The sequence below is a fragment of the Gracilinanus agilis genome, chromosome 1 (genome assembly GCF_016433145.1).
Source record: "Gracilinanus agilis isolate LMUSP501 chromosome 1, AgileGrace, whole genome shotgun sequence".
NCBI lineage: Eukaryota > Metazoa > Chordata > Mammalia > Didelphimorphia > Didelphidae > Gracilinanus > Gracilinanus agilis.
In genome coordinates this window covers 179100657-179124156 of record NC_058130.1, presented here as the reverse complement: position 1 = coordinate 179124156, position 23500 = coordinate 179100657, and the positions used below count along the sequence as shown (strand labels likewise).

The following is a 23500-nucleotide window of genomic DNA, read 5'->3' as shown; positions in this document are numbered from 1 at the left end:
GTGTGTGTGTGTGTGTGTGTGTGTGTGTGTGTGTGTGTGTGTGTGTGTGTGTGTGTTGCCCAGTAAGAGCACTGTCTCCCTTGACCTGATTCTTTTGTAACTGCCTTGGTGGTTCTGTGTCTTTCTGGGTTGACAGGATCATAACATCTTATATTTAAAGCTAGAAGGAAACTTAGAAGTCATTTGGAGTCAACCCCTTCCTTTTATAGAGAAGGAAATTCAACAGAGAGGGAGTGATTTGTCTAGAGTTAAATGGATATTAAGTACCTTAGGCTAAATTTGAACCCAGATCCTCCTGGATCCAAATGCAAAGCTCAAAAAACTATATTCCATGATTCCTTAATGCTTGAATTTTCACTCAGCAAATGTTTATTATCCTATTATACACAGTGGATTTAGGTGTCAGGTTTTGGCTTTGATCCTCACTGTGTGACCTTAAGGAGGTTACTTAACTTCTTATATCTTGCTTTTCTCCCTTGTAAAATGGGTATAATCCTATTACCTATCTTGAAGGGCTGTTGTGAGGCAGATTTCTCATATGAACTATCCTTAAAATCTTCCAAAAGCAGAGATTTGAACCTCATAGTGCCATGTTCAGAATAAGTTACTAGAAGAGATGAGAAGGAAGGAATGAAGACAGGAATGGTGAGGATTATAGTGAAAAGAATCCTGGGTTTTGGAATCAGAAGAGTTGAGTCCTTGGGCCTGTTTTAGAAGCTAGTTTTCCTCCATCAGGCCCTGAGAGTAATATTCTAGTCTTTGACAAAGTAGAATCCCCCTAAGCCTGGAATATTTTCACTCAGCACCTCCCCTTCTCGGAATCCTCAGCTCTCTCCCTAGACATAGCTCAAATGTCACCTTCTGCCTGAGGCTTTTCTTGATTATGTCCATTTGCAAGTGCTTTCCCCTCCCAGAAATGATTTTGTATATACTTTGCATTTTTTAAAAAGAGGAAGAAGAGGGAAAAAAAATCAAAACCTATCAGTTAAAAAAAAAACCTGACAAAAAATGAAATGCAAATGTTCCACACCAGTCTCTCCCCCAACTCCCCAAAGAATTGAGGTGTCTTCTCATTTTTAGTCTTTGGAGCCAAGCTTCTTCTCTGTAATTTTGCAACATTCGCTCTTCCAAAGAATGCAAGCCTGTCTGGCCTTTTCTCTCATTAAGATCACTGACTGTAAGCAGTGTCCTTTTGCATTTCTGATGGGCCCCCAGCAAGAGGAGCACACCACAGATTCTGCCTTTAAAAAACGAAAAATGAAAAGCACAAAGTTCCCGCCCATCTCTGCTAGCCAGGTCTTTCCATGTCCTTGCTCATTTCCCTTCTAGTCTGCTGGCTGGTCAGTCCAAACCCCCTGCCTGCCAGGCCTTGCTGGGGACTTTTCCTTCCCAGGCTGGCTATGAAAGGTAACTCTTGTAGAGATTGGAGAAGCCGGGTTTGAATAAGAAACCCCCTATGGGTCCTTTTCATCTGCTTGAATTCCTGATGGTGGGATACCCAGGAGTTCAGTGATGCTCTTGCCTCTATATTTCCTTTTATTTTATCTTCCTGATCTTTGAACAACCTAGGCTGAGGGGTCTTTACTCTCATTTTCTCCATCCCTCTTTTTTTTCTCTTTCATCCTTGGGGTCATTAGTCGAGGTTTCTCCATCCCTCTTTTCTTTCTTTCTTCCTCCTTCCTTCCTTCCTTCCTTCCTTCCTTCCTTCCTTCCTTCCTTCCTTCCTTCCTTCCTTCCTTCCTTCCTTCCTTCCTTCTTTCATCCTTGGAATCATTACTCTCATTTTCTCCATCCCCTTTCTTTCTCTTCCATCTTTGGGTTTGCATGCTTTTGTTTTTTAGCTCAGCACATCATAACCCACATTGTAATTCTCTGGAATTGTCCAAAGAGATAAGAGTTAATAAGGTATCAATTAAAAGAGGAGGAGGTGGAGGGCTGGAGGGGAAGATTCAGAACCTTCCCAAACCTGTAAACTAAAGGAGGAGAGGAACCAGATGGACCTGTACAACCTCCCAGAAAGATGGGCCTCCTTCTAGCCCAGTCTCTCCCTCCCCAACTCTGGGCAAGATTTCAGCCGGAGGCCCTTTCCATCCAGTTCTTTTCCTTGGTTTGTACGTAAAATGTGTGTGCTTCAGGGTAGGAGAGCTTTGTTGAGAGAGGGGGGAGAATGGGGTAAAAGAAACTATTCCTCATGCTAGCATGAAATTTAAGGCAGAAACAAAGTCAGCCAAGAGAGATAGTAGAATCTTGCAACTAATTAAATGGAAACCCCAAAGAAGGGGGAATGCTCTTTTTTTTTCCCCCCAGGTATTTTCCCATGGTTACATGATTCATTTTCTTGCCCTCCCTCCCCTCTTCTCTCCCTACTCCTGGAACTGACAAGCAATTCCACTAGGTTATACATGTATCACTTAATACCTATTTCTATATTATTAATTTTTGTAATAAAGTAATCTTTTAAAACCCAAACCCCAAATCCTATACCCATATAAACAAGTGATAAATCATATGTTTTCTTTTGCATTTCTACTCCTCCAGTTCTTTCTCTGGATGTGGATAGCATTCTAAGATTCCACATCGACATTTCCATTCCCATGTACAATGTTCTCCTGGTTCTGCTCATTTCACTCTGCATCAGTGTATGGAGATCTTTCCAGTTCATATAGAAATCTAGCAGTTCATCATTCCTTACAGCACAACACTATTCCATCACCAACAGATACCACAGTTTGTTCAGCTGTCGATGTGGAATCTAGAGACCCCAAACTTGTGGCCTAGTGAGATCTGATGAACCCCAAGTTTTAGGAATAGCTTGTAAGTTGGAGACCCCCCCAAAGCTTGTGCTTGTTCCCTGTTCCCAAGAGAATCCAACCTGAAGGGAATGTCAGGCTAGCAGTTGCAGACTGAATAATGGACCAACCCTAAGTAAATGCTAAATACCCTTTTGTCTTAGGTAAGTCTTCCCCCGAAGTATCAGATACCCTGTCCCAGGAAGACACACCTGGGCAGGGACCATTCCTTTAGTATCCATTGTAAGTAGCCCCTTCCCTACACCCTAGCCTCTGGCTATGATTCCTTTCCCAGGCTAGATTGTATCCAGTCAATATGATAATGCCAATCATCTTTCCCAGCCCCAGAATCTTCCCAAATGGTCCCAGGGGGTCAGGGACCAGAGCAAGCAGTGTTTAATCCTCGGACTCTGCAAAAGGCGTGTGGTGAATGGCTCTGAGTGGAGGCCTAATCAGCCCTGTTCCCCCTTTTCCTTAATTAAAGTGGCTTTTATGACTATTTAATAGTTCTGTGCTTTTTCAAAGTTAACAAATGGAGGTTCCACCGAGATTCCAAAGTCCCAGCTGCCTGAGCCACCCTGTTAACGAGGACCCCAAGACTTGAGGTACCCACACAGCCCATTTAGGGTTGAGTCAGGAGTTCAGTTAGCAGAGAGGCCAGGTAAGTGGCTCTCGGATAGAAGGACTCCTGTATTTGGGAGTGACCCACTCTTTAATTAAGGGGGTTTAAGCAACAGTCTGTACACCTACAGAGAATAGCAGAACCTGAGCTGCCTGGGGGTGTCTGGATATGGGGAACAGTAAATCTGTGGCCCCAGGAGGTGGGGGCAGCTGGCAACTGGAGGAACCACCTAATGATATGGCTGAGAGTTATATGTAAATAGGTGGCAGATGGTCCCAAGGTAAATGGGCCAAAATGGAGTCTAGTTCAACCCACTACAAGCTCCAAACTTGACTAGGTTTTTGGGTGTGTGTGTATGTGTTGTTGCATGTGAAGGTGAGTGAATCAGTGTCAGGGACCAGAGCAAGCAGTGTTCAGTCCTGGGACTCTGCATAAGGCACGTGGCACAGGGCTCTGAGTGGAGGCCTAATCAGCCCTGTTCCTCCTTTTCCTTAATTAAAGAGTAGCTTTTATGACTATTTAATAATTCTGTGTTTTTTCAAAGTTAACATAGCCATTTCCCAATCAAGGACACCCCCTCATTTTCCAATTTTTTGTCACCACAAAGAGCATGGCTATGAATATTATTGTACAAACATTTTTTTAAATCTCTGGGGTACAAACCTAGTAGTGGTATTGCTGAATAAAAGGGTATGAATTCTTTTAAAGTCCTTTGGGTATAATCCCAAATTGTTTTCCAGAATGGTTGGATCAGTTCACAATTACACCAGTAATGCATTAGTGTCCCAATTTTGCCACATCCCCTCCAACATTTATTATTTTCCTCTACTGTCATATTGGCCCCTCTGCTAGGTATAGAGAGGTACCTCAGAGTTGTTTTGATTTGCATTTCTCTAAGGGGGAGGGATTTGGAACACTTTTTCATGTGATTATTGATAGTTTTGATTTCTTCATCTGAAAACTGCCTATTCATTTCCCTTGACCATTTGTCAATTGGGGAATGGCTTGATTTCTTGTACATTTGACTTAGTTCTTATAAATTTGAGAAATTAGATCTTTGTCAGAGATTTTTGTTATAAAATTTTTTTCCTAGTTTATTGCTTGAGGGAATGTCTTATTAAAGGCAGTAGTGAACAAGTTTGCCAGTTGAACCTTTGCCAAGACAACCAGTTTTCACTGCTCTAAGTTGCTATAGCTTATTTGAGCAGATAGAATAAGGCATGCATATCCAGACGTGCAGGTAAATGGATGAGAGGGCAATTAGTTATTTATATCCCTTTCTGCCGAGAGCCTGCCAAAGAAGACTCTCTGACCAAAGAACAATCAGCTCTGTTCATTTTTCACAACAGGAATCATTTCCACCATTCTCACAGAGAGCAAACAGCTCCTGACAGAGGTACCTCTTCTCAGCCTAATGCTGGCATGGACTGAGTTCCAAGCATCTCTCCTCTGGTTTTCCTTTCACTCACTGGTTTCTCTTTGCTCCAAAGCTGAGGTTTCTAAAGTTGGCATCTGCTCACTTTAGAATCTGCTGGGTTTGTACCCCAAAAAGAAAACGAGGAAAAATACTTGTAAAAAATATTTATAGCTACACTCTTTGTGGTGGCAAAAAAAATGGAAAATGAGAAGGTGTCCATCGATTGGGGAAGGGCTGAACAAATTGTGGTATATGATGGTGATGGAATACTACTGTGCTATAAGGAATGATGAAATGGAGGATTTCTAGATGAATTGGAAAGACCTCCACGAACTGATGCAGAGTGAAATGAGCAGAACCAGGAGAGCATCTTACACAGAAAGTAAAACATTGTGAAATGATCAAATGCAATAGACTCTACTACTAATAGCCATGAAATGATCAAGAACAATCCCGAGGGACTTATCTGAAAGAATGCTGTCTACATCCAGAAGAAGTAGGAGTAGAAACACAGAAGAAAAAACATATGATTGATCACGCAGTTCAATGGGTATATGAGTTGGGGTTTGGGGTTTTAAAAGATCATTCTATTACAAATGTAAATAATGTGGAAATAATAGGTTTTGAGCAATAATACATGTATAACCCAGTAGAATTGCTTGTCAGTTCTGGAAGTGGGGAGGGAGAGAACATGAAACATGTAACCATGGGGGGGGGGAATTCAAAATTAATTAATTAATTGAAATAATAAAATAAAAATAAAATAAAAATGCAAAATAAAGTTGGCATCTGCCATAGTCTTGACCCTTAAAGGGATTCCATTTGCATGCATGTGTATACACATATAAGCACACATACAAATATACATATCATCTTGGATATTTGCAGTGATAAACAATACATCCGCCCCCAGTAAGAAGTAAATACAGCAAGTGAGAACAGTTGTATGGATGGAGTTGGATTCACTATGTTCCTCAGTTGTGGTAGGAATAATATCTACTATTAATTTGGTTGGGGAACCTATGACAGCAAAGTCTTTAAGCAGCTAGAAATTCACCCTTTAAAGCCTTGGAAAATCACTGCCACCCAGGCTCATTTTCCCCTAAAAAGGCAATGAAATCATCCTCAAGATTTATCTGGGCTAGGAGGTGGAGGCTCAGACCATAGGAAACAGCTTCCTCTTGGAGTCAATGGACCCTTTTGACTTGGCCATCATCATGACGAAAGTGAAGGACAGGGGAGTCTTGCCCAACTGAACCAATGGTTAAATAACTTTTCATTGTTGTTGTTTAATAAACTTCCTTTCCTTAAAGGTTACACAGTCAAGTGTCTCACTTCCAAATCCAAACATCACATTTAGGCTTGGTCTAAAACACCAAGACGACTAACTTCTGAGTTAATTCTTTGAGTTTAGATGGGGAATAGACTAGGTTAGGTCTTTGTTGAGGTTCAGAAAGCTGAAGGAATCAATCAGTAGGTTTCTATTAGTTGTCTCCCATGAGCCAGAAATTGTGTTAGGTATCTTTTTTTTTTTTAAACCCTACCTTCTGGCTTAGAATTGGCACTAAGTACCAATTCTAAGGCAGAAGAATGGTAAAGGTTAGGCAATTGGGGGTTAAGTGACTTGCCCAGGGTCACATAGCTAGGATATGTCTAAGGCCATATTTGAACTCAGGACCTCCAGGTTTCCAGGCCTGGTTTTCTTTCTATTGTGCTACCTAGTTGGTTCTGGTTGGTCCCCTTTTAACAGGGAACACAAAGTGAAATAGCCTCTGCTTAGCTTACACTGTCAGGGGATACAACATGTAAACATACAAGTATATACACAATAAATACAAGATAATGTTGGGGAAGCTAGGTGGTAAAGTGAATAGAATACCAGGTCTGGAGTCAGGAACTCTCATTTTCCTTGAATTAAAATCTGCCCTTAGACATTTACTAGCTATGTGACCTTAAGTAAGTTACTTACCCCTGTTTGCCTCAATTTCCTCATCTGTAATGTGAGTTGGAGCTGGAAATGGCAAACCACTCTATTATTTTTGCCAAGAAAACCCTAAGAGGGGTCATGAAGACTCAGATACAACTGAAAGTGACTAATAACAACAAAGCATGGTGAATTGGTAAAAAGAAGATTGATCTCAGAGTATCACAATAGAATGAAAGAATTAAAACCATTTATTAATTGAATACTATATTTCAAGTACTATATTAAATGGTAGGAATACAAATACAACAATAAAATAGTCCCTGCTTTCAAGAAGATACTATTCGATGCTATCCACCTCCAGAGAAAGATCTGCTGGACTCAGATGCAGATCAAAACATACCATTTTTCACATCCATTTATTTATGGTTTTATTTTGGGGGTTTGGTTTTATATGAGTATTCTTCTAAAACAATACTCAATCTGGAAGTATGTTTTGCAAGATAATCCATATATAACTCAGACCAAAAATTGCTTACGGTCTCCAAAAACGGGAAGGGAAAGAAGAGAGGGAGACACTGGATCTTATAATTTTGGAAAATGAATGTTGGCATATTGGAAATTATTATTACATTACATATAATTGGGAAAATTAAATATCTTCGAATTAAAAAAAGATACCATCTATTAGGAAATAATATCACATGTAGAGGAATGGCTGTAGGCCTGGGAAACTTGTTTAGGTGTGAAAAGTATGGAGATAGTGAATGGAAACCATGAGGGAGTCAAATACCAAACTCTTTCTACCTAACCTTCCTCCTCAAATTCTCTTATCTTTTTAATTCTTTTATTTTAAGAAAAAAGTTTGAAATCTACTTATTTAGTAGAATTTATTCCCATGTATCTGAGCTCTTCCCTCCCCTCCTCATACCATAGAATATATCACCTGACAAAAAGGTATGTATATATAATATCTTTCTTGTTTCTATTTTTCAGTTTATTCTCTAGAGGTACACATTGACAAAATTGTTCTCCAAATATTAATTTTGTGGCTTTATATAATATTCTCTTGATTCTACTCTTTTGATTCTTCATTAATTTATAAAGGTCTTTCCAAGTTTAAAAAATTAACCTGCTCATCATTTCTTATAGCACAGTAGTATTCCATCACAATCATTTATGACCACTTACTTAGCCATTCTCCAAATGATGGACACCCCCATGATTTCCATTTCTTTACCACCACAAGGAGAGCTGCTATAAATATCTTATAACATATAGGTTCTTTTCCTTTTTCCCTGATCCCCTCAGGAAACAGATCCAGCAATGGTATTGTTTGGTCTAAGAGTGCACAATTTTATAACTCTCTAGGCATAATTCCAAATTGTTCTCCAAGATGGTTGGATCAATTCACAGTTCTACCACCAGGGTATTAGTGTCCCCATTTCAAATTCTTTTGACATCTTTAGAATAATTGTGGAGTGTAAGGGCTGCCCATCTCTTACTGTGTGACCATTCCATTTTTTTTTTGGTCATCCGTTTCTATGATGGCAGCCTTTAACAACACTTCTCCTACATAATTATGCAGCTTGTTCACGTCCACTATAGGCTTCTCCATAGCCCTTTGGGTGATCTATCTGATTTTTCCAGAGACAATGGCATTTATATCTCCCATTCATGTGTCATTGAAGAAAGAATGCCAATGATGGATAGATTGGCCTTGATTTTTATAAGAATCATAAAGTCATTCAATCATTTGTTAATCTCTTGCTGGGTTCTAAAGATACAAAGACAAAAATAAAATAGTCCCTGCCTTCAAGGCACTCCTGTTCCTTTGGGTGGAGAGGGGCAGCATACTAGAAATAACCTTTATATAGCTTGAAAGACCTTGCACACTTACAGCACTTTACAAATATCTCATTTTATCCTTGAAACAATACTGGGAGGTGGGTGTTATCACCCCCATTTTACAGATGAAGAAACTGAACAACTAGTGTCTAAGGCTGGATTTAAACTCAGGTCTTCCTGACTTCAGGTCCAGCACTCTAATCACCAGGCTACCTAGCAGATCTATATAGATTCAAACAAATTAAATATGAAGAAGTTTTCAAAAGGAGGGTGGTAGGAGGTGTAGCAATCAAGAAAATTATGAAAGAAGTGGCGTTTGAGATGAGCAGTCAGAACCTTGTCATTCTCAAGAAAAGCAATTCAGCTGTGTTTTCTCATCCAATTAGAGGTTATAAGAGAAAGGAAAAGAATTACAGGAATGCAAGAGAGTAAGCAGAATCTAAGTGACTGAACCGGATAGAGACAAGTCCCTCCATTTTTGCTATTTATTGTTCTTTAAATTCACAGTGAAGATGCTTGTCTAGTTAAACCTACATCCTTCTAATTCATGATCCTGTCGATGTGGAATCTTAGAGACCCCAAACTTGTGGCCTAGTGAAATCTAATGAACCCCAAGTTTTAGGAATAGCTTGTAAGTTGGAGACCCCCCCAAAGCTTGTGCTTGTTCCCTGTACCCATGAGAATCCAACCAGAAGGGAATGTCAGGCTAGCAGTAGCAGCCTGAATAATGGACCAACCCTAAGTAAATGCTACATACCCTTTTGTCTTAGGTAAGTCTTCCCCCGAAGTATCAGATACCCTGTCCCAGGAAGACACACCTGGGCAGGGACCATCCTTTAGTATCCATTGTAAGTAGCCCCTTCCCTACACCCTAGCCTCTGGCTAGGATTCCTTTCCCAAGCTCCATTGTAAATCCCATCCTTACCAGTATAATGTCAATCATCTTTCCCAGCCCCTGGATCTTCCCAAATGGTATATAAGTTCCCCAATTTCTTTTGTTTCCTGGGAGTTCTCTTCTAGCTCAGGGGCAGTCCTAGGGGGCCAGGGACCTGAGCAAGCAGTGTTCAATCCTCGGATTCTGCATAAGGCTTGTGACCTGCGGCTCTGAGTGGATCCCTAATCAGCCCTATTCCTCCCCCTTTTCCTTAATTAAAGTGGCTTTTATGACTATTTAATAGTTCTTCGTTTTTTTCTAAGTTAACAATCCTTCTTAATAATTTTGTTTCTGTAACATAGATTGGTTGTAGTTATTATTGGTCTTAAAATTACAGTTAGGTAGTTGAATCAGTGTTTATGCACATGGTTGTTCTTTTGATTTTGGTTTCTGAGAGCAGTAGATAGTAGAGAGTAGTAGATAGTATTGCTTTCACTTCCTAGATTTCTTTGGATTCTTCAACTTTGTTTTATATATATATATATATATATATATATATATATATATATAATGTATATATGTATATATTCCATTATATGCACACAGTGTAATTTGTTCAGTAGATCCTCCATTGGTGGACATCTCATTGGTTTTATTTTTTTGTTTTAGCTTAAGTTATCAAAAATAAGTGTTCCTGGGAATATTTTGGTACAGACAAGCCTTTTTGTCCTTGTCAGTACTTGGGGGCATGGTCTCAGAAGAGGGATCATTGGTTGCAAGTATTATTTAATCCTCACTTTGACAGATGAGGAAACCAAGACTCAAGAAACAAAGTGGTTTGTTAGTGACAAAGACAGGACAAGAATCCCAGTCTGATTCAACCTGAAAGTACTGTGTGAAATGTGTGAAATCATCTATCTCTTATGGCAGTGTCCCTGAAATAGGTTAGCTGAGGTAATAAGATTATGTGTAAAATTGGAGGGAACCTTGGAGTTCAGCTAGTCCAAATTTTCATTACCCAGATGAGAAACTTAGAAAGGTTAAATTATTTTCTTAATACACAACTGGGGCTTTCCCCATTGAACCATGGTATCTCCTCGTCCAAGATGGCTTTTGATTTAAACACAGAGTTTACCATCCTCACATTTCTGATTAGCTACAGGAATCCTTCTCCTCCCCTTCTGCCTGGTTGGAAGATGGGGGGGTGGGGAATTGGTCGGTGCAGTCTTTCCAGTAAGTAAAATGAAGAAAATCATTGTTCGCACCATTCCCCACCCCCAACATAAACCTTAGGGATTCCATCAGTAGCACGCTTCTGGTATTTTCAGAGACTTTCCTAATTTCAACTATTTTGGCCCATTCACAATTTTTTAAAAATTAACTTATATGGTCCAATTTGGGGTTTGAAAAACAAGGTCATCCTTTTTTTTTTTTTTTTTTTTTTTTTGAAAACGTGACCAGGAAGATTGCATAATCACAAGAACAAAGCCCTGAGGTTTGGGGGGGGGGGGGGGGGGGAGGATCTTTTTTTTTTTTTTTTTTTTTGGAGGGTGAGGAGTTGGGAAGCAGCTGGAGCAGAGATCTGGAAAAGAGGAGCCCCAGGGTGCAGAGAAGAGTGAGCAGACTGTAGATTATCAAACTGGGTTCAAATTATAGGATCATAGAGTCATAGATTTAGAGTTGAAAGAGACCTTAGAAAGTCATCTAGTTGAAAGCCAGAATTTGACAGATGAGGAAAGCGAGTGTTATTTAATAGAAACAAGGAAAGGGGACTTGTTTGGTGTTAAGCAGGGACCAGGGTCTTGGACTTATCGTTAATACCATTTCATACACTTGTACAGAGTTCCAGTTTCCAAAAAGCTTTATATATTATATTACATTGGATCCTCCCAACAGTCCTAAACTGCTGAAGTGTTTATCTCCACATTACAGATGCTGGAACCGAAGGCCGGAAAAGTGAAGCGACTTGCCTTAGATCTCCCTGGCAGTCCAGTGGATTCAAGTCTTCGGTCACCTTCCCCCCAACCCCCCATTCTCCCACCACCACAACCCCCAACCCCCAACCCCCAACCCCCAAGTCCGATGTTTTCCCCATTAAACCACTCTGCCATCTCCCTGCCCCAAACCTTGGGACTGATCAGCCTACTTCGGGGAGGGGAAAGAAGTGAAGAGTGGGCAAATGGGAACGACTTTCAGATTGGAGAGCAGAGAGGGCTGCTAGAAGCCCACCCAAGCAACAACAATCGTAGCTTTAATGATAATCAATAGTTTACATTTCTATAGAGCTGGAGAGCCTGAATACAATCTAGGCCAGTGAATTCTAGGGGGGCAAGGTCAGTTTTGTTTCTCTAACGCCCTTTCTTTTTAACGTGGTTAGGACCTCATAGTAGGAGCTCAATAAATGTTTGAATTAAACTGTATTAGGGGAGGGAGAAATCCGCAGGTTATTCCCGCCCTAGGGAAACCCTGCAGCAAAAAAAGCTTCCCTCTTGGTCTAACTATAGCATCCGCCGAGGTTGCTATTCGTATTCAGCCCCGATCCCGGGTTCCAGGAACCTTCTGCAGAAGCAGACTGAGTCTGGGTGTGGAGTTGGAGCGGGCCGGGTGGGACTCCTAGAGAGTCGGCTTCGGGGATCTAGCCAAACCCGGCCCCCACCTCCTCGCCACACCCATTTTCCGAGGAACTAACAGATGTGCTATTTGGTTAAGGTTCTCCCCCAGCCAGAGGAATTCCTCTGAACCCTGTGGTTAAAAGCATCAGCTTCCTGGGAAGCAAAAGCTACGAGCAGGAGGAACTGGGGCAAGGGAGCGGGGTTCCGGTGGTGAAAGGCGCGCAGTGGTCCTGCGGCGCACCAACTGGAGTTAAAGAGGGGCTGCAAGGATAAACACTGGGGGAAGAGGGTAGATTGGAGAGACCAATAAGGGAGTCGGTTGGGATGAAGAGTCAGGGCTGAGATGGGAATCAGAGGGCGTTAAAAATGTCCGGCAAATAGAGCCGGGGTTAAACAACAGGGAGAAAGAAGTCGGCTTAGGGAGATGGAGAGAAGCCCCGGCAGAAGAGGACCGGAGCTGGGCGGGAGCTGGGCGTGGCTTCCTCACCTCCAGAATATAGAAACCGAAAGCCAGAGAGGAGGAGCTCTGGACCCCGCCTCCTTCCAACCCCCCCCCCCGGCCCCCCCCCCCCCCCCACTTCGGCTGAAAGGCTAGAGATTTAAATAGACTGCGCCCAGCGCTGCACGCGGAGCAGAAAGGAGCTGCGGCTATAGCAGCTGCACTGGCTCCCAGCCCCGGACTATGCGCCTGAGCGGCCCCGGAGCTCCCCCGCCGCCCCGCCCGCGGCGCCGAGCCGCGCCCACCCGCCTGGGAACCAGGTGAGCTGGGACTAGGGACACCGAGAGCTGCTGGCGACTGGGGAGGGAGGAAGGAAGGGAGGTCCTGGAGCCTTGGGGTCTCAGTGCTCTCCTCCCGCCATGCGCGCCGTGTGGGGCAGTCAGGAGCGGGATGCCCAGCCCGGGACCGAGATTGCCCGGAATCGGGAAGAGAGGCCCCACGGAAAGGGAGATCAGGCGGAAAGGGAAAGCGGGAGGCAGGCATATACAGATGGCTGGATACCTTCCCTTCCCGGGCTTGGCTGCATCGTCGAACGGGAGCAAAAGAGCTAGGGCTACGGAGACCCGGCTCCTGGCCTCTCAGGCATTCCAGCCTCTCTAGGATCTCTTGACTTGTGGACCATCCCTTGTACTCCCTCCTAGTCTCCATGTCCTCAGGGTCCCAATCGTGTGTGTGTGTGTGTGTGTGTGTGTGTGTGTGTGTGTGTGTGTGTGTGCGCGCGCGAGCGTGTGAGGGAGGGGGGGCTGCTGGCTGCTGGTTCGCATCATTCCTTTCCCTGTCCTCCCTGTACAGCATTCTGCAGGAAGACAGAGCCCTGGAATCTGGGGGCATCTCCTCCATCTGGTCTGCACACCCTTAAAGGCAGCTAGCTAGCCGTGTTAAAATGGGAATTTTTCCCCTCTGATTTCAAGAACTGTCCCAGAAGGAACTGTCTTGCATCTTTTTAACCAGCAGGGGGAGGCCACGGGCGATGAGAGAAAGGCCTGGGCTTGTGGCCAGGGAAAGGGGGGGGAGCCAGGGAGAGGGCACCTCTCAGACTCCAGGACACTTGCCGGAATCTAAAGATATAGATGTTTGTACCTTACACTGGGGCCCACCCCCCTCCCTTCTACTTAACCCATCCTGCTGGGAAACAGGCTTGTCCCTCAGGCTCTTCTTCAGCTTGGATGAGCACTGGCATCCTCCTCTGCCTCCCCTGGACCAGTAAGGCAGCTGGCTCCTAGGGAGATAAACCCCAACCTAGGGCAGACTCTATACTTGGTACAGTCTGCACAGTCCCGCCTCTGCTACCTGCTCTCAGGCAATGTTCTCCACTCACTCTGCCTCTCTTTCTTTCTTTCCCTGTCTCTCTCTGCCCTTCTGTCTGGGATTTCAGAGTAGCTGCTGCTGGAGTGGAGCCCGAGCCCGCCGCCGGACGCTATGGGCGACCCCACAGGCTGGCCCAGTCTGTAGAATGGTAGCACACAGTAAGGTGGCAGCCGACAATGCAGTTACAGCAGACACAAGAAGAAGACTCGACCCTTCACCTTCTCCTCCTTCCCACAGGGCTGGCCGGGAACATCCCAGCCCACAGCCCAGACCCCAACACGGCCTGGCCCCTCAACATGGTGCGGTGGCCCTGGCGGCGACGACCCAGGGACAGGGGGACACTCACTTCCGAACCTTCCGCTCCCAGGCAGACTACTTCAGCATCACCCGGGCCAGCGCCCTGCTGGATGCCTGTGGCTTCTACTGGGGGCCTCTGAGTGTGAATGTGGCCCATGAGAAACTTAAGGGTGAGCCAGTGGGGACTTTCTTGGTCCGGGATAGCCGGCAGAAAAACTGCTTTTTTGCCATCAGTGTTAAGATGGCTTCAGGGCCCACCAGCATCCGGGTCAACTTCCAGGCTGGTCGATTCAACCTGGATGGCAGCCGGGAGACTTTCGACTGCCTCTTCAAGCTGCTGGAACATTACCTGAACTCTCCTCGAAAAATGTTGGTGACCCCCCTTCGACAACTAAGAGTTCGACCCCTTCAGGAGCTATGTCGAAAAAGCATTGTGGCTACCTTTGGAAGGGACAACCTGGGCAAGATCCCCCTAAATCCTGTCCTTAAGGACTACCTGAAGTCTTTCCCTTTCCAGATATGAAAAGATGGAAGAATGTGGTGGCAGCATTAACTATGGTTTTTCCTTTAGGGGGGTGGGGTTGGTTTTGCTTTTCTCTTGGTAGGGGGAATGGCAACAAGGAGTTGATGCTGATTTTGTGTCTGGCTAGGTGGGTATGACAAAAGACCCATAGAAAAGGAAGAGAGTGAAGCCCCCTCCCCAGGAAGGAAATGTCCTTGGGTGGAGCTGTCCCATTCCCTGGGTGCTTCTTCCCTCCTGCCTCAGAGGCAATCGGGACCCATTTATTTTTTTATTATCTTTAATGTATTTGGGACTGGGACCTGTACATGTCTCCCTTCCCTTTCACATGTTTACAAATCTTCAAATATCTTTGCACAAACCCAGGGGGGTCTCTGGCTTAATCTTTCTGCTGTGCAGAAACTTATTTTATATTTTTAAAAGAAAATAATGTAATAAACTTTATTATGAAAGTTTTTTTTAAACAAAATGAAAATTTTCTGATTCGTTCATTACCTTGTGGTTGGTCTGCCTTCAGAGAGCTTTGAGTCAGCTTGAGGTGCTTCTGGGATGACAGGAAGAGATCCACAAGAGAACAAAGTGGGGGGGCTTCCCCTAATAGAAAACTTTAAGACTAGTAATGGGGCAGATGCCTATCTTATCTATCCTTGGGTTGTTTTCCCCCAAATGTCCTTCTGAAGACTTGAAGTTCTTTGAGAAGAACAGATGAGAAGGGTACTATGGACCTTATTCAGAATTCTTGGATCTGGTCTAATTAAGTTTCTTCTCTGAATAGGAGAACCTACCAACTAGACATGATGACAGCTAATTAACTAGGGTGGTCCCTAACGGTCTATAAACCATCTCAACTGTCAGGTGAAATAATCCTGCTGACTGGTTGAAAAGATCTTATGCTGGGTTAAAGTTTAGAGTAAAAGGAGAAAGTTTTTTACAAAACTCTAGGATGGAGACAAGGCCAGATCAGCTCCTCTCTTCCTCATCCACTCTAAAAAATTTTGTTTGGAGGAACTTTTTGAACAACCACAGAGACAAGTGAAAGGACTGACGCTTAGAAATGGCCACTAAATCCCTACTGACTACCAGTAGCAGCTTCTGATAGGAAACAACTGGAGAAAGCTTGTACTGTGCCTGTCCCAGGTCTAGATTATGGGGGGCTGCAGTGATCCAGGAAATCAGAATCTGATGAATGGCTGGTGCTGGGAACCAGCAAACTCAGCACTACAGAGAGCTGTTAATTGAGTCATTTTAGGGTTTGGGGTTAAGCAGGCTTTATGCTACATTTCACTTCATTTTTGAAAGTTAAAATGGCCCTCTGGAGCCTTCGACATGTTTATAATGTAGTGTCCTAATATTTAATAATACCTTTCAAACTGTAAAGTGCTCCATGAAATTAACTTTAGGGCTGGAGAGCAAGAGTCTCTCTGGCATGCTTTTGGATTAAATAGGTTCCTGGCTCAAAGGTTAAGAGTGGCCTGAGGAGATTTAGGGTCTCTTAAAGCTTTCTCAAGTTTACACATTTTAATAAGTAGGGAGTGGTAGGGAAAGGGCTGACATCTTGTCTAAGGGGTTCTCTTGGGAACCTAAATTATGTTTGTTTGTTTCCCAGTACCCTATCAATGCTCCAGTTTTTATCCTGGGAGGTTTGAAGGGGAGATTCTCTTGGGGAAGGCAGTGATTAAGGAATTGACCTCTACAAACTGATTATCCTTCTAGTCCCTAAGTGGGAAGCCTAGGAATGGACCCAAAGGTTTCCTGGAGGAGCCTAGGATGTGGACCATGTTCAGGGATCTAATTATATGTGATGCCCATTTTGGGTGGGTGGGTGGGGGCAGTTGGGATTTTTTTTAAAATAAGGAAAATAGCTTTAAGGACATTATTTTATAGACCTAATATTTGGAAATTTCTCCGTGTGTATAAAAAAAGGCCCAGCAAAAGGCCAACATGTGACCAGCTGTTTTCTTTAATGTGCTGCCAAAACTGAAATCTTGTGCACACCATTAAAAAATACCATCATTGAAGAGGAGGAAGAGGCAAGGGGCCCATGTGGCTTCTCTCTGCCCTAACAGATTTTTTTTTGCTTAAAAACCTCAGCTTCATGATTCAGCAGGGCTGACGTCAATTTACAGGAATAAAAAGTGAGATGAGAAGATCGGGTGTATTTGAGGGGCAGGTAATGGGAATTGTAGGTTGTAATGTGGTTAAGGTGAGAACAGTTGAACTGAAATAAATGTAATAGGGGTGGGGGTGGAGGGTCTGGAAAGGGCCCTCTTTTTTTACCCCAGACTAAATCCCTGGGACATCTTGGAAAATGGTTTAGTGGAGAGTGCCAGCTTTGGAACTAGGAACTAGGGCCTGCATTCAAAGCCCAGCTTTGCTAGCTTACTCCTCGGGCAAGTCACTTTTAACTTCTCAATTGCCTCATCTGTAGAATAAGAGAGCTGGGATTGGGTGGCATTTTAAGAAGCCCTTTCTGTCTAAGGCTCAACCTAGGTCCACAAACACACAGCCCAATTATTCACTCCTTGGCTACTGAATGCCAAGTCCCCTACTGTTACTGTGCTCAATGGATGCCAACTCTCCTACATCCTGAGTACCATTTTCTATTCCCTTGGTACCAGGCATTTTCCCACTATTCCATGCCCAGTGTCAGGACCTGTAACTTCAATCTGAGATGGGATTTTGGTTTTTTTGAGCCCTGCTCACTAGGAACAGGTTGCATTCACCTTCTCCTGCCAGAACCAAGACCCTTCCTTTTTTACATTTTAGTCTTTACCTTCTATCTTAAAATCCATACTATCTTCCAAGGCAGAAGAGTGGTAAAGTCTGGGCAATTGGGATTAAGTGACTTGCCTAGGATTACACAGCTAGGAAGTGTCTGAGGTCAGATTTGAACCCAGGACCTCCTCTCTCTTGTCCTGGTTCTCTTATTCACTGAGCTATCTAGGCGCCCCTCTAGACCCTGCTTTTGAGGAGTTTATGTTCTGTAGGGAGCATAGGTCTTATAGATTATTATATGTAATACAAAGGGTAAATGAGAGAAGCAGCCAAAATGCTCTAGGAAAATTTGAGGAGGGAATATTAAACAAGTAGAGATTCTTCCTTGAGAAGGCTTTGGACCTTGTTCATGATAATAAACCTCTATTTAGCTAGCACTTTACTGTTTGTGAAATACTCCACAACAGCTCTATGAGGGAAATGGTGCAAGTACTGACCCTACCCCCATTTTTTTGTTCAGTTGTGTCTGATTCTTTGTGACTCCATTGACTATAGCTATGCATGGGATTTTCTTGGCAAGGATACTGGAGTGGTTGGCCATTACTTTCTCCAGTGGATCCTTTTGTCTGACAAATCACAAGTCAAATGACTTACCTAAGGTCATACAGGAAGTATCTAAGATTGGATTTGAATTCGTATCTTCCTGACTCCTGACCCAGACTCTGTGCTTTTAACTATTTGGCCACTACTGCCTCTATCTTCATTTTATAAATAAAGTAAGATTCAGAGAGACAAAGTGATTTTCCTACTCTGCTATAGCTAAGATTTGAACCTATATCTTTCTTAAATCTTTTCCTTCTGTCTTAGAATCAATACTACGAATTGATTCCAAGGCAGAAGAGCAGTAAGGGCTAAGTGACTTGCTCAGAGTCACATAGAGAGTGTTTGGTCATATTTGAACTCAGGACTTCCCATCCCTACACCTGGTTCTCTGTCCATTGAGCCACCTAACTGCCCAGAACCTATATTTTCTGCCTTTAACTATGTTGCTCTTTTCACACTACCATGGGGCCTCTCAGAGGTGTGATTAGATTCCCTAAAGTTAGGATACTTCATATATTCAATCTTTTTTTTTTAATTGGCAAGAAAAGAATCAAGGATTTATAGTTTAAAATGGCAGCAAGTTATCATGGAGTAGAATCGGGGAGAGGAGAGTTGGACTTGAATTCTAGGAAAACCCCAGCCAAAGTCTTGGAATTATCCCAGGCCTACACTTTCCTAACTATGGTCTCCCCGCACTGCCTTTGCACAAGGAGTCTCCCTCACTCTATGCCCTGCTCTCTCCAACAACTCCCAACTTAGCCAAACAGAGCAGTTTAAAACATGTTTCAAGGAAACACGAGCACCTGGCTTTGTCCCATGGGCCCTCCTCCTTTTTCTCTTTCTGATGAATGATCTGAGTTTGGGGGTTTCCATTACAGGAGGGACATTTAGCAAGAGGAGGCCTTTCTAAACCGTAGCTATCTGGCACCCCAAGGCTAACAAGATTAATGAAGTAACAACAATTAGCTTTCCCATTAGTTCATTTAGACAGGACCTTGCCTCAAAGTTCCAGCCCCCCCTTTCCTTTTTCTGTAAAGACTAGCCAGGGCGTCTGGCTGGTCCCTGGGGTCGCTATGCTTTATCCCTTCTCGTGTAGCGGTCCAAGAGGTGAACTTGTGAGGTGGCAGACCTCTAGCACTCTTCTCCTCTAGCTATGTTGGCTAGCTCTGCAACAGACTGGGACCAGCTGGTTTCCCAGTTTTAAAAAGTAACTTTGGTGGATAGGCTACAATCCCAGAAGCCAAAATAGGTAGAGCAACAGACAGGCTCATAGAGCTGGCAAGAACTTTAAGAGTCCATCTAGGGGGCAGCTGGGTGGCTCTGAATAGAGAGCCAGGCCTAGAGATGGGAGGTCCTGGGTTCAAATCTGGCCTCCAATACTTCCTAGCTGTGTGATCCTAGGCAAGTCCCTTAACTCCCATTGCCTAACTTATTGCTCTTTCACCTTGGAACCAATACACAGTGTTGATTCCAAGATGGACGATATGGGTTTAAAAAAAAAAAAAAGTTATCTAGGGGCATCTAGGTGGCTCACCAGTTAGAGCACCAGAGACAGGAGATCCTGGGTTCAAATTTGGCCTCTGACACTTAGCTGTGTGACCCTGGTCAAGTCACTTAACCTCCATTGTGTAGCTCTTACTGCTCTTGTGTCTTGGAACCAGTACACAGTATTGATTCCAAGAGGGAAGGGAAGGTTTTTTTTGGGTTTTTCTTTGGAGCATCTAGGTGGCTCAGTAAATAGAGCACCAGGCCTGAAGACGGGTTCAAATTTGGCCTCTGACCCTTAGCTGTGTGAACCTGGTCGGGCCACTTAACCCCATTTGTCTAGCTCTTAACTCTTCTGCCTAGCAACCAATACTCAGTATTGATTCTAAGACCGAAGATAAGGGTTAAAAAAAAAAGCCATCTAGACTAATCCTCTCATTTTACAAAGAAGAAATCTGGAAAACAAAGGACTAGTCCAAGATCCCAGATAAAAGTATAGGGTTGGGTTCTTGAACTCAAGCCCTCTGGCTCCAGGAGCCAGGATTTTTCTTGCTACTTAAGTTCTAAATGTTGCAAGCCTGGGAAGAGAGAGCACTTGGTTGCTAATGCGTGTTATAAGCGTGCTAGTGTATAAACAGGCATCCTTAGTCAGTCAGCTAACATTTACTAAATGCCTACTACATTCCAAGCACTGTGCTAAATGCTGGCCAAAGAAAAACCAAGCTGGGCCCTCCCCACCAAATCCAGGCCCTGGCTCACAAAGAGCTCACAGTCTAATGGAGGAGACAACCATCAAATGACAATGTCAGGCAGCTGAGTAGCTCAGTGGATTGAGAGTTAGACCTAGAGACTGGAGGTCCTAGGTTCAAATCCGGCCTCAGACACTTCCCAGCTGTGTGACCCTGGGCAAGTCACTTGACCCCCATTGCCCACCCTTACCACTCTTCCACCTAGGAGCCAATACACAGAAGTTAAGGGTTAAAAAAAAAAAAGGAAAAAAAAGACAATGTCCATGCAAGACAGGGGAGACTTTAGCTGAGATCTGAAGAAAAAAAAAGTGGACCTGGAGTCGGGAGTCTTAGGTTCAAATCCCAGCTGTAACATGGATTGGCTATATAACCATTTCCTCATCTGAAAATTGGAAGAACAATCCTGCTTCAGAAGATGGTGGTACTTGATAAACTTTTTTTAAAGTTGCTGTCTGTTGTTTTTCACTTTGCCTCCCCCCTCCCCCCAAAGGAGCTAGCCTCTGTACCACAAAAGAGTGAGAGGGAGCAGACAGTGTACATACTGATCCATACCCATAGTCCTCCCCCCATGCTCTACTCAGAAGGGAGGTGGATTTTCTCACTTCTTTTTGGAACCACTGTTTTTTAGAAAATGAACTTTAAAGTTCTACGTAGACTGTTACACATTCAGAGACAGAAGAGAGCACAGAGATCATAGGATCATAAAAAAAGGTTTTATGCAAGAAGAAACCTTAGAGACAACTTAGCCCAACCCCTTCATTTTAGGCACATGAGGAGACTGAGGCCCACAGGTCATGTGATTTGGCCCAAGTTACAAAAATCTAGTTATTGAGGGAGCCAGAATTTGAACTCAGTTCCTGTGATTTTTAGATCCAGGCCCTTTTTTAGAACCATATTACAATCTTTTTTAAAAAACCCTTACCTGCCATTTTATCTATCTCTCTATCTCTCTATCTAATTTATTTATTTTTTACCAGCCATTTTAGGATCATTACTGGGTATTGGCTCCAAGGCAGAAGAGTGGTAAGGGCTAAACCATGAGGGATAAGTGACTTGCCCAGGGTCACACAGCTAAGAAGAGCCTGGAGACATATTTGAACCCAGGACCTCCCATATTTAGGTCTGGCTCTCCATTCACTGAACCACCCAGCTCCCCCTTTCTATTAGAACATTTAATGATGATGATATGTGTATGTGTATGTGTGTGTGTGTGTGTAAAGATGAAGGATGAGGGCCTCTGGGGCCAGCTGAATCATTTTTCACCAGACTCAGAGAGATAGAAAACTAATCTGCCTAATGGGGCTGTTCCCAGGCCCCGAAGCAGGCCTGTATGTAAATGAGGCCTGCCTAATGAATGTCATTAAAATCTAGTCAATGACAGGCCCTCCATTACCAGAGGGGAGGCGGGGTACCAGGGGCCACAGGCGAGGAGTGACAAATGCGAGGCGGGCGGCAGGGACGCTTCAGTCACGCTAACTCGGTTCTGATTGGAGTCATTTACAAGAAGTGAAGATGGAGCCGCCGCCGCCGCTGCCGCCGCTGCCGCCGCCGCCGCCGCCGCCGCCGCCGCCGCCAGGAGCCCCGGCTCTTTCACCAGGCAGGCAAAAAGTATACCCTGGGGCTGCCGGCTGACCGGATCCGGCCATCAATAGCACTCACCCGCTGGCACTTAATCCGCTATCGAACGTTTTCTCCACCTCCCCGAGATCCCTTTCAGCCCCCGTGTCACTCATTCCGACCTGGAGCACGGGACTCCGCGGCTGAGCCCAGGCCGAGCCTTCCCGACCTCCCCCCCCCCCCCCCGCCCCGCCAGGCCCCCGGGACGGTCTTTTTCTGTCCCGGGCTTACTCGTTTCTCCATTCACTAAACAGTCCCTTCCCACGGGAGACCGAAGCCACGCAGCGAGCCTCGTCTTTGCGCTCTTTTGGAAAAAGGGGGCTGTCTTTGCCCCCAACCCCGGCTGCCCCAGTCTCGAAGCCTCCAGAGAAGAGGAGACAACCACACGGACACGGACACACACAGACACAGACATACACATGGACACACACACAGATAGTACACACCGACACAAATGGGCACAGAGAGACACATACAGATCCGCAGGGACACACATGCATGGACACATGGATATTCACACACGACACACAGATACACACACAGACACATACACGGATAGATGCACACAAACACACACACACACATTCACACAGAGCCACTCTCATCCCTGGATTTCTACTAGGGGACTTCCCTGCCCCCTTGGCTTTTCTGGGAAAGGCCAATGCAAATATCGGCTAATTCATCCCCACCCCACCCCACCCAGGAGCTGATAGGAATATCAGATGGGGAAACTCATCTGGGAGCCTTAGCAGAAAAGTTCTTTTTTGACTTCCCGGCAAGGCTGGACTTCGTCTCATTGATTTCAGGACTGTCAGAAATCTCTGAGGTCATCTTATCTAGCCCCTTTATTTTATGGCTTAGGAAGCAAGGCCCAGAGAGGTGAATTAATTTGCTCACAGTGGTACTTAGTGTCCAAACTGGGACAAGAACCTGAGCTGCCTGACCCTGCTCATAAATTGCCTCTCAGTGAAAATAGCATTACAGAACCGAATCTTTACTCGGGTTGACCAAGACAACAAGGTAGACTGAAAGGCATGGAGGTATGAGAACTAGATTTGGAGTCAAGGATATTTGGTTTTATTATTTGTCATCTGTAGATCTTAGACGACTTTTCCCTTAACTCTCTGGGGCTCAGTTTCCCCATCTGTAAAATCATTTGTTTGGATAGTGAATCTCTAAGGTAACTTCCATCTCTATCGAGGATCATGGGAGAAAAGAAGATGCCGAGACTATGAAGTCCACCCACCCCAAGATCATCTTCCCATTTTATAGATATGGAAATTGAGACCTATTATGAGATTGGATTTTTTTTTTAACCTTTACTTTCCATCTTAGAATCAATACCAAGTATCAGTTCCAAGGCAGAAGAGCAGTAAGGGCTTGGCAATAGAGGTTAAGTGACTTGCCCAGGGTCATAGAGCTGGGAAGTGTCTAAGGCCAAATTTGAATCCAGGACCTGCCATCTCCATGTCTATCCACTGAACTACCTAGATGTTCCATGAGGTTGGATTTGTACTTGCCTGTCTAATCTACTATATTGCATTCCCTCTCACTTATGGCTCTTTGTTTCTCTCTGAATCCCTTTTTCTCCCTTCCTCCCCTCTACCCAAGTACTATTTCT

General features: G+C 44.2%; 1 protein-coding gene across 1 annotated transcript; it reads left to right on the top strand.

The window, feature by feature from the left end:
- Positions 1–12804: 12804 nt before the first annotated feature.
- SOCS1 (suppressor of cytokine signaling 1) lies at positions 12805–15144 on the top strand. Its single transcript, XM_044657328.1, has 2 exons — positions 12805–12845; positions 13961–15144. The coding sequence occupies exon 2, from the start codon at positions 14039–14041 to the stop codon at positions 14711–14713; it is 675 nt and encodes a 224-aa protein (XP_044513263.1). The 5' UTR covers positions 12805–12845; positions 13961–14038; the 3' UTR covers positions 14714–15144.
- The last annotated feature ends 8356 nt before the right edge of the window (positions 15145–23500 follow it).